The sequence below is a fragment of the Anoplopoma fimbria genome, chromosome 21, assembly GCF_027596085.1.
Source record: "Anoplopoma fimbria isolate UVic2021 breed Golden Eagle Sablefish chromosome 21, Afim_UVic_2022, whole genome shotgun sequence".
NCBI lineage: Eukaryota > Metazoa > Chordata > Actinopteri > Perciformes > Anoplopomatidae > Anoplopoma > Anoplopoma fimbria.
In genome coordinates this window covers 5776275-5791032 of record NC_072469.1, presented here as the reverse complement: position 1 = coordinate 5791032, position 14758 = coordinate 5776275, and the positions used below count along the sequence as shown (strand labels likewise).

At 37.8% G+C, this 14758-nt stretch overlaps 1 protein-coding gene across 2 annotated transcripts in view; it reads right to left on the bottom strand.

The window, feature by feature from the left end:
• Positions 1 to 14758, bottom strand: part of LOC129110573 (cadherin-7-like) — an 81762-nt gene that overhangs the window by 47718 nt on the left and 19286 nt on the right. For both annotated transcript variants that reach the window (XM_054622675.1, XM_054622676.1), the window contains exon 2: positions 1064 to 1358. In XM_054622675.1, coding sequence (XP_054478650.1) covers positions 1064 to 1358 — 295 coding nt within the window. The remainder of the gene's footprint in view (positions 1 to 1063; positions 1359 to 14758) is intronic.

Genomic DNA, 14758 nt, shown 5'->3' with positions numbered 1-14758 from the left:
TTTACTATTACAAAATGTAAGCTAAAATAAGATAGGGAATATGGCAATCATTATATGTTTGCATGGCGTCAGCATTGAGTTCAAAGCACTGCACTTGGGGGCGGGGCTAAGCGGAGGGTGAATTGGTAACGACACTGAATAGAAGGTAGATAAGAAAGGTCTGATTGCTAAATGTAAGTAATTCCAAGTGTTGCTTAAACAAAATGATGTCTATATCAACTCAATAACTCCAATGGAACTGATTAATAATACTGTTTTAATATTAGCCGACAAACTGAAATGAAAGACCCCTCTGGTCACATGTCACTTGTCTGCTTCTTGTTCTATATACCTAAAACATTAAGCTGCTTTCAGCCACTGTACTCTAAAAAAACGTTTCTTTTTATCACTAAACTACTGATTTTTTTTCCCCTTCTGTTATTTTAATCCCAATATATTTTGTGAAGCTCATTGAATTCCTAAATGTGCTACATGAATGAATTGCCTTGTCAAAAGTTCTAAGGGAAACTTACAAACAGTACAGTCTTTGTACACCATCGCACTTTCAAAAACTTAACAAAAGGTTTTTAAAAGCTCAAAGACCTCAAGAGGTGAAAATACCTACTAAGTGCTTATTCATCAGCGTACAGTATTAGTGAAAAGAACATAGAACACAATAAACCTGCATTCTCTGGCTAAAGGATGGCAAAATCCAAGTAGTTAAACCTCAACCTTCATTGATGTGGAACTCAATTCACGGACAAGAACATGCTCATGCAGTTTAAATTTGGCCCTATGTGATTGGTGCATATTGAGTATTACAAAGCGAACACGCTGAATTCAAATTAATATTGCAAACTTCCCGAATCCTCCCATGACCTAAAGACTAAGAGAGATGAAGACAAATTCAGTGAGGTGGAAAATTATCAAATGCAGATGTCGGAGCGAGGGCAAGTCAAAGAGAAAGTGAGAGCATGAGATGGCGTAAAAAAAAAAAGAGGGATAAAGTAAATGAATGGAAAAGGGGAAGAAATACAAGAGGGAACTATATGGGATTATATCTAAGGCTAATGGGGAGGCTTACCTAAGGGTGACATCTCTGGGACTCCAGCCAAGTACGGTCCGTCTAGAAACTTTGGCTCATTATCATTGATGTCCTGGACCTTGACCACAAATTCAGACCTGGGCTCCACGGGTAGATTGGTGACTCGGTCCACAGCTTGAGCTTGGAGGGTGTAGTAGGCCTGTGCCTCCCGATCGAGGCGCTTAGTGGCGTGGATGTCCCCTGTGTTCTCATCAATGGTGAAGATGGAGGTGGCGCCCTCGCCAGTTAACACATACTTCACCTTGCCGTCCCCTTTGTCCACATCTGAGTGTAGCTGAAGGTAAAAAAAACAAACAAACAGATTAAGACGACCATATAAAGAATCTACTGGTGAAAAAATTATTTCAATATTTTAGGTGGTGATTCTCGATTAATGAGGAAAGATTGAAGGGTTGATGATTACTTAGAACGGATATGTGACATTATCAATTCAGAGATAACAAGCTATATTGATGAAACTGGAATTTTAACTTGAATGTATTTTGGAACATTTTATTTCAGCTATTTTCTGTCCTGGCCCCTCAGTGGTGGAATGAACTCCCCACTGACGTCAGGACAGCAGAGTCGCTGCCCATCTTTAGGCGCAGGCTGAAAACTCACCTCTTCAAGAAGTACTACCCTGAGCCTTCCTCATAGCACTTATTGCATTCGTATCAGTTCGTTGCACTTATTGTATTCGTATTAGTTTGTTGCAATTATTGTATTCGTAGTAATTTGCTTCTGCACTATACTTTTGCTCTGGTTTATGCTTTGAGATGCTTGTTTAAGAAAGGAGATGCACTTATGACTTCTGGTGACTAGTAGTTCTCTTGAATACCTATGTTGAATACACTTCCTGTAAGTCGCTTTGGATAAAAGCGTCTGCTAAATGACTGTAATGTAATGTAATGTAATGTAATTTCACTTATTTATTTAATGCAATGTATAAATACCTCATATTAAATATTACTAAAATATTTTAATCTTGTTTAAAATATTCATCTTCACCATTTTAATTTCACTGCTGATATGAACAGCACACACACACACACACACACACACACACACACACACACACACACACACACACACACACACACACACACACACACACACACACACACACACACACACACACATCATGTTAATTGGACAAACATCTGAATCAGATCAAAACATGCCGCATTTAGGCATTTTGCTACATAATAATGAAATGGTGCCACTTACTGCAATGCCATTGTGACTTGCTTACTAATGTAATAGTCATCGCAGATGATCAAACTAGCAATTTTCCATTAAATCTTCCAGAAAAACAAATGACAATACACCAAATGGATCTTTCTCAAAAATATCTGGAAACCTGTTATTTGGAACATCTAGATAAAATGTTTTCTCAGGAAATATATGTCAAATACATTTTGCCAAAGATTTAATGCAAAGCTTTTATAGAGGTGCACTTGGAAACATTTCATGTAAAAATACTTCTGCCTGAGGGGAGACCCTATATTCACCTTGTCTTTGGCATCTTCACTTAAATTACACTGATGACAGGTGTCAATACTACCAATAAATCAAAGAAAAGTCTAAATAGCAGTGAATGAAGTCTCTGTTGAGTCAGAGCTGGATTCAAATGTTCCATGTTGTGCTTCTTTCCATTCATTTTCTGCCCTTTGAAAAAATTACTCTATGACATGTCATCTGATTATTAAAGCTGAAAAATTGAAAATTAAATTTAAAAGTGCAGCCTATTGATAGCTAAAAGGATTCTACAGGTTTTTGCCCCGTGAGATTCAGTAGCAAGAGCTGAGGCCAATTTACTAGTCAAATTCATATCTTCAAATCAAATCTTTTTAGCTGAAATCATGTTGGCTACCACTGTGAAATGAAGTAGCTGGTATTAATAGGATTTGTTTTAATGTTTGACAAACAGACATACAGGTCTACAAAGAAGTCAGACAAGCTACATTTTTATCATTGAACCTGTGCACTGACTACATCAACCGTCTTCTTATGGCGTTTTAATCTCAGAAGAACAAGTCATGAGTTTCCAGATGACTTTAAGACCCCTCCTCAAAGTACGACTCCGACAAAAAAAAAAAAATCCTTGAGCAACTCCAAAGAAAGAACACTTTGAGCTTTTGGAGTATTAAAATTACCATGACAAGTAACCAACCCTGTAAAATCCTGTTTGAAGTCAGAGCTGTGTGATGGCCACCGACCCCTTCATTGTCTCAACATCAAAGCGATCACAGAAGCTGCCGTACATATCTTAGAGGGAGGCCATTGTTGGTGTTTAAAGATGGACAGATGGATCATTTTCAACTGTCAGGGTTTAGCAGAGTGCGTATTTATGTCTTTACTTCATCACCTCCAACATGACAAAACACCTCAATTAACAGCATGCAGAGCAAGCTTTCAGTGGGGTTTTTTTCAGCTAATATTTTTTTTCCTCTCTCTAATTCTCAATATTTGGTGTGAAAAATTAGCAGATAGAAAAAAGCTTCGGTTCAACCTGTAATTTCTAAACCTCAGCAGTGTTTTTGGCAAGTCTTTTGCATCTGACTTCTTTCAAACCTATAAAATCTGGTAGGACCGCTGTGATCAATCTGTCTGTTTGTTAAAATGGCTCTTTTCAGATAATCGCTCTCCCTACTTACTTACAAGCCACACCTTTTCTGAGAAGTATCAAGTACTCCAACAAAGTCCTCAGTGTAAAAAGGTTTGTCAGTGCTTTAGTATTGCTCTTCAATTAAGTTGAAGGACACACAAGAAACACATATAAAGAACTATCAACATTGATGCTGCAATATCTTGACTACAAAAACATGTGCAAATACATTTCCAATGAAGCAAACCAATAGTACCTCTCATTATACCCCAAACCTCCAACTTGTATTGCAGAAGTTTCAAGTCTTAAGCCCAAACTGAGATCATCCAAATGACACCACTGTGACATCATCTGACATTTCCTCAGATTTTGTAAAGCTTGGCTTAGAAAGTGACGGACCATTTCTGTCGCTTTCTGAAACTGAAAATTAGACATTTGAGTGTGGCCGTTTGGAACAACTATAAACACTTTTGATTTCTGAACGTGATCAGACAACATGTCTTACAAACTAGTTCTGAACAAGCATAACCCGCCCCCTTAGTAAATAAACCAGGCCTGCTCCTTGATATTCTGTCCATCCAATATAACAGACATGATTGGTGACTATGCATGACTGAAGATTGAAAAATATTCTGCTAGAATTGTAAACACAGCTCTCACATTGGTTCATGACAGGATATTTCAGGACATTCAAACATGATTTTCCTTTTGCTCCAAATGAGGAAAGGAAATGAAATGGTGCAACTTACTGTAATGCCACTGTCACTTGCTAGAAATGATCAAACACGCAATTTACCAACACAACATCTGGTAATAATTAGCTCATCTCACATAAAAAACAACCTCAGCCAATGTTAACAGCACGAAATGGCATTTATTTCCCTAAAAATGTAAATGTAAAAATGATTACTCAAGAAACATTTATCTTTAAATTTTAGGGCAAAGCTTTACAAACATGCAAACAACGGTTTTGTGGCTTATTGCAGACAGGCTTCTGATTCTCAAAGCTGCACTACAAAACAGAAAAGAATACTTCTGTCACAGTTGAGATCAACTAGCTAGTTCAGGTTATCAAAGTGAACATCCTACACTAGTCCCTAGCTCTACTTCAAGATTATGTCCTTGAATATAACAAAGGCCATGCAGGGAGGAAGGTGAGGCTTAGAACGAGTCAGTCGCCATGTCATCATTGGGTTCAGGAGATCTTAGGTGTACTCCTAACACTGCTTGATCTCCTGTACCCAACTATCGCTGATGAAAAACCGTCAGAGTTAAGGCCTGACGTCTACAGAAGCCTGACGTCTACAAAACCTTTTTGATGCCACATGATTTTAATATCCTTACCACACCTTGACCCAGTACTCAAGAGCACAAAAAGTTTTTTTTTTACTTTGCGAAGAAATATTTGGAAGAGAGAGAAATTTGAATATTTCTAATCATTATGTATATTTATTTTACTGTCAAAATGGAACAAAATATGTGCGCGTTGTTTACAGTGAAGTAGTTGGCCTTGTAGTTAATTGTGTAGCGCAATGAAAAAAGCCACTTATGATATTTCTTTTTATATAACAATGCACTCCCACAGCAATATTGTTGAAACTCTTTCTTCAATTTGTCTGTAAATGTCAACATCTCATTATCGGATAAATAACATTGGTATTTCAGGTTTCGGAGCCCGCGCTGCAGGGGAGGGGAATGATTAGGTCAATATTATATTGGTGGCACTGAAGGAGTACATGCTGAACAGTGGATACAACACCAAAGGTCTTTTATTAATGGAATCCATCAGCCGGCTGATGGATGCTGCGTTAGGGCCGTGGTGATTGCATTGGTTGTGTCCTCAAGCCTCGGCGTGCATACATCGCCCCTCTTATGGAGCGCCGCCGTGTTTGTTCGCTGTCTCCTGCCGTCAAGAGCAAACTCGAGGTAAACTGTCAGTCGCTGGAGAGAGAGTCAACATTTAATCTTGAGGAAGCCAACCGTGGCCGTTGATTTCCGGCAAATGCCATGGACAAGGAGGACAAAGCTGACGGGTCACAAAGCAAGTAAGCCGGGTCAAAGGTCAAGAACACTGTGTGGTCTTTTCAGTGAACCGTTTACTCGATTTTCCATTGCAGCAACTGTCGCCACATATTCCAATCTCTAAATCTCATCAACACTTAGGGCTGCATGAAATATGTATAGCGTGACAGGGCTTATTAAAAGTATACCCTGGTCAAATACTTCTCTCTCTGATTAATCTAACCCATTTTAAAACCGTCACTGCTCATTTTCAAGTGGGTATTTGAAGTTTCAACTCCTATTACTTTCACTCAGCTCCAAAGTTGCTTCACTTGCAAAAAAAATGTAAAGACTCCTCTGTAATTCTTTTCTCTGCTTCCCTTGAGGTGAGTGTAACACAGCATGCAGCGCGGCGGTGTAGCTCAAAGGCACTCCAAGGGATTGCGAGGGAGGGGTGGGATCTGAACACGAAACCCTTCTGAAATCAGCGCTGACACTTACCATCACTTTGTATGCAGGCGGTTCTCCAGGGACCAGCCTGTTAGCTTTGTGTTTGCTTGTTTACCTTGTAGCGAGGGAGAGGGGTAAAAAGCGTAAAAAGAACCCATAACAACTCACAGAAACATGCTTGTCCTATGACTGGCACTGCTGCACAATGTGCTCAAATTGTTCGTGTATTGAGATTTTCGTTTTTTTGCAATTCTACGCTACATGAAAAATCATGTTGGAAAGGGTGTAATTCTATTTAGTTCCTCTTTACGCCCATTTGGCTTTGCTCTGTGCAGCACAACAAGCAGCAAAGTATAAATAAACATGAAAAATAGAAAATGCTCAAACCCGAATATGTATGTTTCGAGCTTTGTATTTGCAGCTCCCTTGAGGAGGGAACAAATTCCCTTATTCAATGGACTGTGCACAATCCAAAATGGATACAAAAGTCCATACCTACAGGCGACCTGTGAGCAACACTGGATCCGGTACACCAAAACAGCCCCTGCCGCCGCTCAAGAGCCCTTAATCAACAATCGCCCTCAAGATGTTTCACAGAGCGGCTCAACGGCGGGGCTTAACGGGGTCTACGAGCAAGGTACGTTTCACAAACAACCTAAATATAAAATGTGAAGCATTGGCTACTGCACTCTGACATTGTTTCCTGACGTTGCACAATAAACCTGCACACAATAAGCCTTCCCTCAGTGTATATTATTCACTGTAAAATGTTATTTTATCATACAGAAATCATAAATCTGCCAGCGAATAAACGTTATTACAGGACTGACACAGTAAAACATACGTGAAGCGCACATAAAGACGGCGGGAGACTGGGGTAAGAAGGGTCATTCTGCTACATAAAGGAGCTGAGGGTGTAGACGGGGGCTTTCGGTGCAGCTGTCACTGACATTGCTTGGCTTTTCATCTATTCACTCGGCCGTGTTCTGGTGAGTAGCCATGGTGCTGTGCTCTGAGAGAGGCTCAGCCGCTCAGCCTGCCTCCCCCCCCCACACTCTTTCATTTCAAGTTGGGAGCTGGGAAATTAGCGATCACCATGGAGAAGCTGTTAGCTATCACACAGTGTGGTGTGCAGATGCATGGGATCCGTACACATGGGCTTGTGCTCAGTCTGCTTAAATATAATGAATGATGTCTTTATGTTTCACTTATAGGTCCCCTCTCCATTATCTTTTATGTTCTACGTGTTCTATATTATAACACACTTGTATAAAACTGCTTTTGGTTGATGCTTTTACATTTGTTTATTTTCATCTTTTACAGTTTTTACATGAACATTTGTAATTTCCCATGTACTCCTTGCTTTGCTGCATGATACTTTGTCTCTCACCCCGATGCATTTTATTGCTTTGCTCTGTTATACATATGTACAGCACTTTGTATCACAGTTTTCTTAAAGTGCATATATAAAGAATTATTTAATTTGTTATTCTTTTTTCAGTGTTTACTGTAAATCTTAATGCTTTTGACAGTGTGTGTGTGTTTGTGTGTTGGTTGTCTGATTTTATTGAGCATCAAAGCACTTAGAGACTTTGTTTTGGCAAATTTGCATTATTGTCATATTCAATGCCCTAAACACTAAAAAATACCATCATTGCGTGTACTTGGATTAGTGCTATATGAAATGGAGTCATTGAGAGGAGGTAAACTCCAGCACAAAGATATACAGTTTATAAAAAGCATAAACGCATAAACATTTGTGGAGCAATTTAAGAGATTTACTGACGCACAGAATTCTCTCCAATGAAGCTTCATGTTTTTTTCTCAACAGCAGTATTGTTTCTGGACTCATTTGCAGTTAATCAGTCTGTTTTCCCAGAATAACTGTAAGTTATTTACTCTGCCAGATGAAAACCTTCTCAAGCACAAAGATACTGGATGCTGGTGGAGGGTATGTTTTCTTTTTTAGCTAAACTCCCTTAAGTAGCTGAGGTATATATATATGTCATTTGAAGTGAGGCAGTCTGCTATGCTAAGAATTACGCTTACCTAAAGAGAAAATTAGCAGATATTTTACAACAACTGACGGTTATTTCTGCAGTTAGAAGTTCCTGTCTGGAGAAATTAAAATGTGAATTCAATTTACACAAAGTATAGTAGCAGCAGTTTAAACATAAGTTAAAGTAGTTAATGTGTCGGAGTACAGACTAGTTCAAGCCTTATCAATAGAGGAGCACACTTTTTTAATTTAATGCAAATTTTTTATAAGATGGAATTCTATTTGCTGTCCCAAATAAGATAAATAAAAAGGGAATGAGGGTATATTGACCTTTATAAGCTTTAATCCAACAAGGACCCAAGTCATTTCAAACAAATTTTGGAGGCTCCAGTCCTAACTAGAGAAAAGCATGGCTGTCCGTTATGCTAAATATTTTGCTAACCTCCATGTGTTGTTGGAATATTTCACTAAATTAACAGCAATGGATAGTTAAACGTAGGTAATAAATTGATCTGCATCCATTTTGATCCTCCAGTATGTCCCTGAGTAGCATTTTATTCAACAATTCAAAAATATAAAAATGCTTTCTTGTTTTCACTAATGTGTTAACACTGTAAACAACTTCAAATTTCTTAAAACCTGAATTCTTTACCTGTGAAATATTCTACGGCCCTTGCAGTTTAGGTAGAAGACCTCAAAGGATTTTAGGTTTTGGTCGAACTTAAAACACTTAAGGCATTTGAAATGTCAGCTGTTGTTCAAGTGGAGTTGAGGTGTCAGTTGAACTGTTAGAGATAAAAGCAGTCGGTTTAATCACTGAGAGAATCTTAAGTTTTAAGTTCAAACCAGTTGGAGCAGTTGAAGATAAAGCACTAGAAATAGGTAAAGTGTGTGCATCGCAGTGACACTATTGAACAGAAGTAGTTGAAGTGTCACTTGAAGGAGTAAAACTATGTTGAATGTTCATCAAGAGAAATACTGTTTTTCGTAATTTGTTGAACAAAATATAAAAAGGAGATATTTTATTTCCTGTCCTAAATAAGCCACTTCTAAATGAGTGAAAAAAGGAAGTTTAATAGACTGTTAGATCTACACAAACACATGTGTGTGATGGTTTGACAGCAGGTACAAAGAAAGCGCAGATAGCTTGTTTTTTAGAGAATAAATATGAAAATGCAGAGTCAGTTTTGAGCAGGAATAAAGGACATGGGTTCACGGCTTCCTCTCTCTCTCCGACGTGGCGACTGTTCACATACGAGCATCGGCTTTCAATCAAAGTCAGAAATGATTTTCTGAATTGTGACTGCCATTTATACACTTTGTCTCCATTCCACAGCCGCGGCTCATATCTGCACCTGCTGGTTGAGTCATAACACCGAAGAGATAATGGATCTGTTTCCATGTGGAGAGAATTAATTCGGGTTTTCAAAGTGATGGGCTTGAACAATTTAAGTCAAGATCTCAAAGGCAAAACAATAGTATGAACACGTTTTCTTTCTTCTCTGAGTATTTATTTATTTATCGACATGAACGTGGATGTCAGTTACATGTTTTTATACGATGCATTGCACTTTATACAACCCTGGAACATAATGTACTCATAGCCCGTGATGCACTCAAGAGGCTCTGCTTTGACAAACTGAAACAATCAGATTTGACAGGAAACAATGGAGCAGCCCGTGTGTTGTGTTGTGTTGGTGAAAGTTACAGGGCCAAAAATAAAGAAATAGGCTTAGAAGAAATAACTAACAGTGCATTGATCAATAATCTACTATGGCACAGCTCTTTTTAAAATTTAGAAACTTTAAAAAATCAAGTCATAACGTTAAATCAAGATTGTAAATAGTATAATTAATCCTTGAGGTGTTTGGAGAATAAAATAGATATGATATCTAGTTTTGACTAGTCATAATTTCACTAAAGATTCTCTCACACATCTCTCATCTCTCATGAGATTCTCCGTGAAACTCGATGCTTAATTCTTACGAGTCAAGATGTAATTAAAAAGATCTCAAATCTAATTAGTGTTATCTGACCACAGGGCACTGTGGATATCTGAAATGTGAATCCCATCAGTGTAATAAATAATAAATTATAAAAGAGTGCGATGCTCTCTGTGAAGTCATTATAGATATCTTAAAAAGATTTCTGACCAGTTGAAATCTATCAGAAGACATCTAGAGCTGCTGTTCTACCCAGTCAGCAAGCAATTGCAGATATCTTAAATTATAAATCTGAAAAATGGTAATTGTAGGTGACTTTTCAAAATGTATATGTAGATGTCGATATGTACTTAGTTGTGGTCAAGTGAAGGTTTAAACTTATAGTGAGAGGATGCAGATAGGCTACAGGCGTTAAAAGTATCAGTCAGAAACGGACCAATTAAATTTCTGATGTGCAGAACTAATCAGAAGATGCATCAGTGCCTTTATGAATACTACAAATAGTGAAGTATCTCTGAACTTCTGTGAGCTATGTGATTTAGGTGAAGTGGAAAGTGAGTCCCATCTTCTTTTGTACATATTATAATGATTTAAGAGAGTTAATGCTCCATGAAATGGCTTGACAAAACACTGAGTTAATGAATTCATTTTGATGTGTTTAAGTTTGCTAACTTTGTCTCAAAGAATAGGTTATTTAATTAGTATACATTCTGAATTTACATTTTTTTCATGCTGCATATAGAGGCAGAAACCTGGTTTAACAGCAAGACATGCAGCATCTATCACATTAAAGCTGCTTATCTACTGCCTTACATGAGCTCTTAAATAATTTTCAAATGTGACAAAAAATCTACTTTGATTTACTTTTGCACAACACGGCAGTGCTCGGAGTAGCCCTTGACACACACATGTTAATTAAAGACATGCTGGAGAGCTTCCCAGGTCTCTCAATGTGGTGCCCCGGTGCCTTTTGTGGCGTGCCAGCCTTGCCGCCATGCAGATTTGTCATCCACATCAATGAAAGTAATCAAGCTAGCAATCAGGGCAAGCTTTCACTTATTTTTTATTTTCTGTCTGTCTGTGTGTACGTAGCATTCAGCTGCCCTCATCACAGAGATGCACATTAATGGAAGACAGGAATAGGCATCCCTTTCAAAGTATTTTTTTTTTCTCCTTTGAAAGTATCACGGGTGAGGGAATCAAAGCTCTTTTGTCACAAAAAGGGCTCCTTAGATGCTATCGGTGTGACGACTGGTTTTTTTTTCATGTGCAAGTGAGTACAGGCTACAGCTGACAGTCTATTGAAGGATGAATCACAACCAAAATGTGAACGGTAAGGAGGAAAACATATTTTCATACCGGGTGGCGTCAATACGAGAAATCATCTTTGCATGCTGGAGTCACAATAGTTGCTGTTTCTCTTGTCTGCTGGCTGAAATGTAGAAACATAACAAAACCTGACAAACAAGCAGTTAACTTGTTTACTGACTTGTTAACTTAATTACTGAACATAAGGTGGAAGTTTATATCGATGTAAATGAAGCATCCACTACAAGATGCTGAAAAGCAAACTGCATTCAGCACAACCTCCATCAGCCTCTCACTAGCTCCAAATATGGATTTATTGCACATCTTCTTAACCAGAAGTACCTCGACTATTTGAAAATGAGGGCTAATTTGATATGTAGAACTCAGTTTTGGTAAAAAAAATTTTGCAAAATGCATAATAGAATTTTATACAACTAAACATCTATGAGGATTTTGGTGTAATTGACAAAAACTTTGAGGTCACAACAACCCCATAGTCAAAATTAAATAGGTAATAGAGGTGAAAACAAATCATTTATTATCAGAACTTTTACTCACTTACTTGATAAGGTTTACTAGAATGGGACACAACTAAACTGTGATACGCACACGTCGATTGTTTTGCCATGAAAACACTCAGATTAAAGCTACAAGCGAGCATGATAGCTCATCATAGTTCATGAGGACCAGGATTATTGATATGTTGATTGGCAGTGAGATTGACCAATCAGATTAATTGTGTGGACGGGACTCCGGCGTTCTGCACGGACTGAGAATGGAGAACTCAATCTGAGAGTTTTAATATCTACGTTTGCAAAGTGTGCTGCATTAAAACAGTAGAAGTTTGTTTGGGTGACATTGCCACGGGCTTATAAATGACACAATTGCAAAACTACATGCATAAGTGACCAAAAGAGCTGCTAGGGATGAGTACAGGACATACAGTACTGTATAAGAGGCCACGGTGGGCTATAAATATCACTTGACTTACTGTTCTGGACCTCTGGTCCCACACTCAAGCTCTGGCTCACCCAGTGTTACAACCTCCTGAATCCACTGAAACAATGCGCTTCTACAAAATCCCCACTGACTAAACCCCTAGGTCATGGATTATGGATGTTTTTATTCATTTATCACCATTTGACACATACTATATCAACTTTAGAACTTCATACTGAAATGTACAAATCAATGACATCCACACAGCACTTTCATAAACTCATAAACTTATCTGCTTTTAAATGTGCTCGGATAATATATTTGAATTGTATTTTAATAGAATTTGAATTTAATGTGAAATAAAGCTATCAAAGGCAAAATTGGACCAGGGTTCAGCCATTCTATTCAATTCAAATTATTTATTTGTGACATGGTTATGAGAAATGTGGGGTGGCTGCGTTTAAAAAGGCATGTGTGCGATAAAGATTAATAATTAAATTAGAATAAAACAAATAGATATAGAAGTACAAAGGATAAAGAAATATACTGAAGAGTATAAAGTATTGAAAGTGTATACTGTAGTTAAGTGTGTAATAAAATGTATATTGGTACAGTACAATTACATTTCTATATACATTAAAAGTACTTCTAATTTTGAATGTTAAAATGGTTAATAAGAAATGGAGGAGGAAATAAACTTTAATATTTTACTGTTAAATGTAGATGACAATCTGAATGGTATGTTCACAATTTCCATTATATGGAGGATATAAAAATGTTATATATATATATTCGTGTTCATACAGAAGTTGTTTTTCTCATAAAATAACACTTAATCATATTGAGAGATGTTACAAAAATGCTAAGACAAACCATAAATGTGTACATGCACAAGTTACAGTTAATGCATTGCGTCTCTGTTTGCTCCTGCATGCCTATAAACAGTCTACAACGTTATTAAGGTTGTTTTGATCTGTAACCTAGCGGCTACGGAGCCGTTAGCGGCACATTGCTTTGTTTTAGCCTGAGCAAATATAGTGCTGCACTGTAGCCTCCAAACAAAAGACCGAGCATGACATGAACAACAATGCATGTTAACGTCTGCGAAGGAAATCTAATCTAATCTCAAGTCTTAAAAAAGAAATCTTTGGATCTAGACAATAAACGTGAATGACCTGGTGGACACTAAATATGAACATTGTTGCTGAAGGGCGATGAATATGCTGGTATGATTGAGACTCATGGTCATTTTGTTTTCATGATTTTGTTTTGAGTTTAGTTTGAGTACTAGACTTTCAAAATTGGAAATGTGACAAGGTAAGGTTATCCTTATTTTCTTCTGGCTCTCTAGAGAAAACATTTTCTATTGTTCAGATGACGTTCGGCCGACAAAGAATCAACAAAGCTCCACAAGGACTTCAAAACAACTACAATCCACTCTATCATTATATTGTTATCATATTGTGTCAGCTGTGTAAGGTGAACTTCAAAAATGCTCACAAAAACAGCAGTCCACTCTGTGTGGTCACCTCTATAAAGTTAATATGTTGTACAACTTTAGAAAGAGCTCCACTCTGCCAACAGAAATGACAGGCCTTTCCAAAGTGGCTGCTTTCCATTTGTCTTGCAGCCACTTACCATTGGCTGTCGTGTTAAAAAAGGCCCTGGCAGTTTGTTAAAACGCCTCAAAACTGGCCAAAATAAGGAGGGTATTTCCACTGTACCATGTAGTGATTTCCACTCTACTGTTTGTCTTAAAAAATGACATTAAAACAAAAGCAGTTATAAAAGCCTGGTTAGGTATTTTTTGGGATATCTATGTGTCTTTATGTGAAAGGTAACTGGATTTGCTCATTTAAACCGCGTCCAGGTGGTTCGAGCTCAAACAGCACTCATGAGTCGTCAAAGTCAATTTTATTAAACTGTGAAGTGGTGTGCAACCGCCTGGGAAGGGATTTCAGGCCAGCACTTAGGCAGATAATCGTAGATCTGTCTGTCACACACTCCGAAATATCAACAAGCATCGGATGAATCGTCAGGAAAATGTTGATCGCCGTAGACTCTTAGTCCATTGCGAATTAACGTAAATCCACATAGAAATCATAATAAAAATGCTTCTTAATACTCAAGACCTTGCCTGAGAATCAACAGGTTCTTAAGTGCTCTTCAGTATCAAAGCAACCCTGTGATAGATGTCTGAACATGCACGGGTACATTGCAAATGAGAAGTGTAAATAGCTATTTCTGCATGACTTTTAATGGTGCCAATTTGCCAAATTGTCAACATATATAAGCTTAAAGAATGGGGCTCAATTTCTAACTTAAAAAAAAGGTTGTCCCCTATTTCAACAAAAAAAACACAAGTCAAATTGAATATCTGATGGCAATAGCAGTGCCACTGTGCGCATGTTAGCATGCCAACATTAGTATTGAGGTTAAAGCACCAC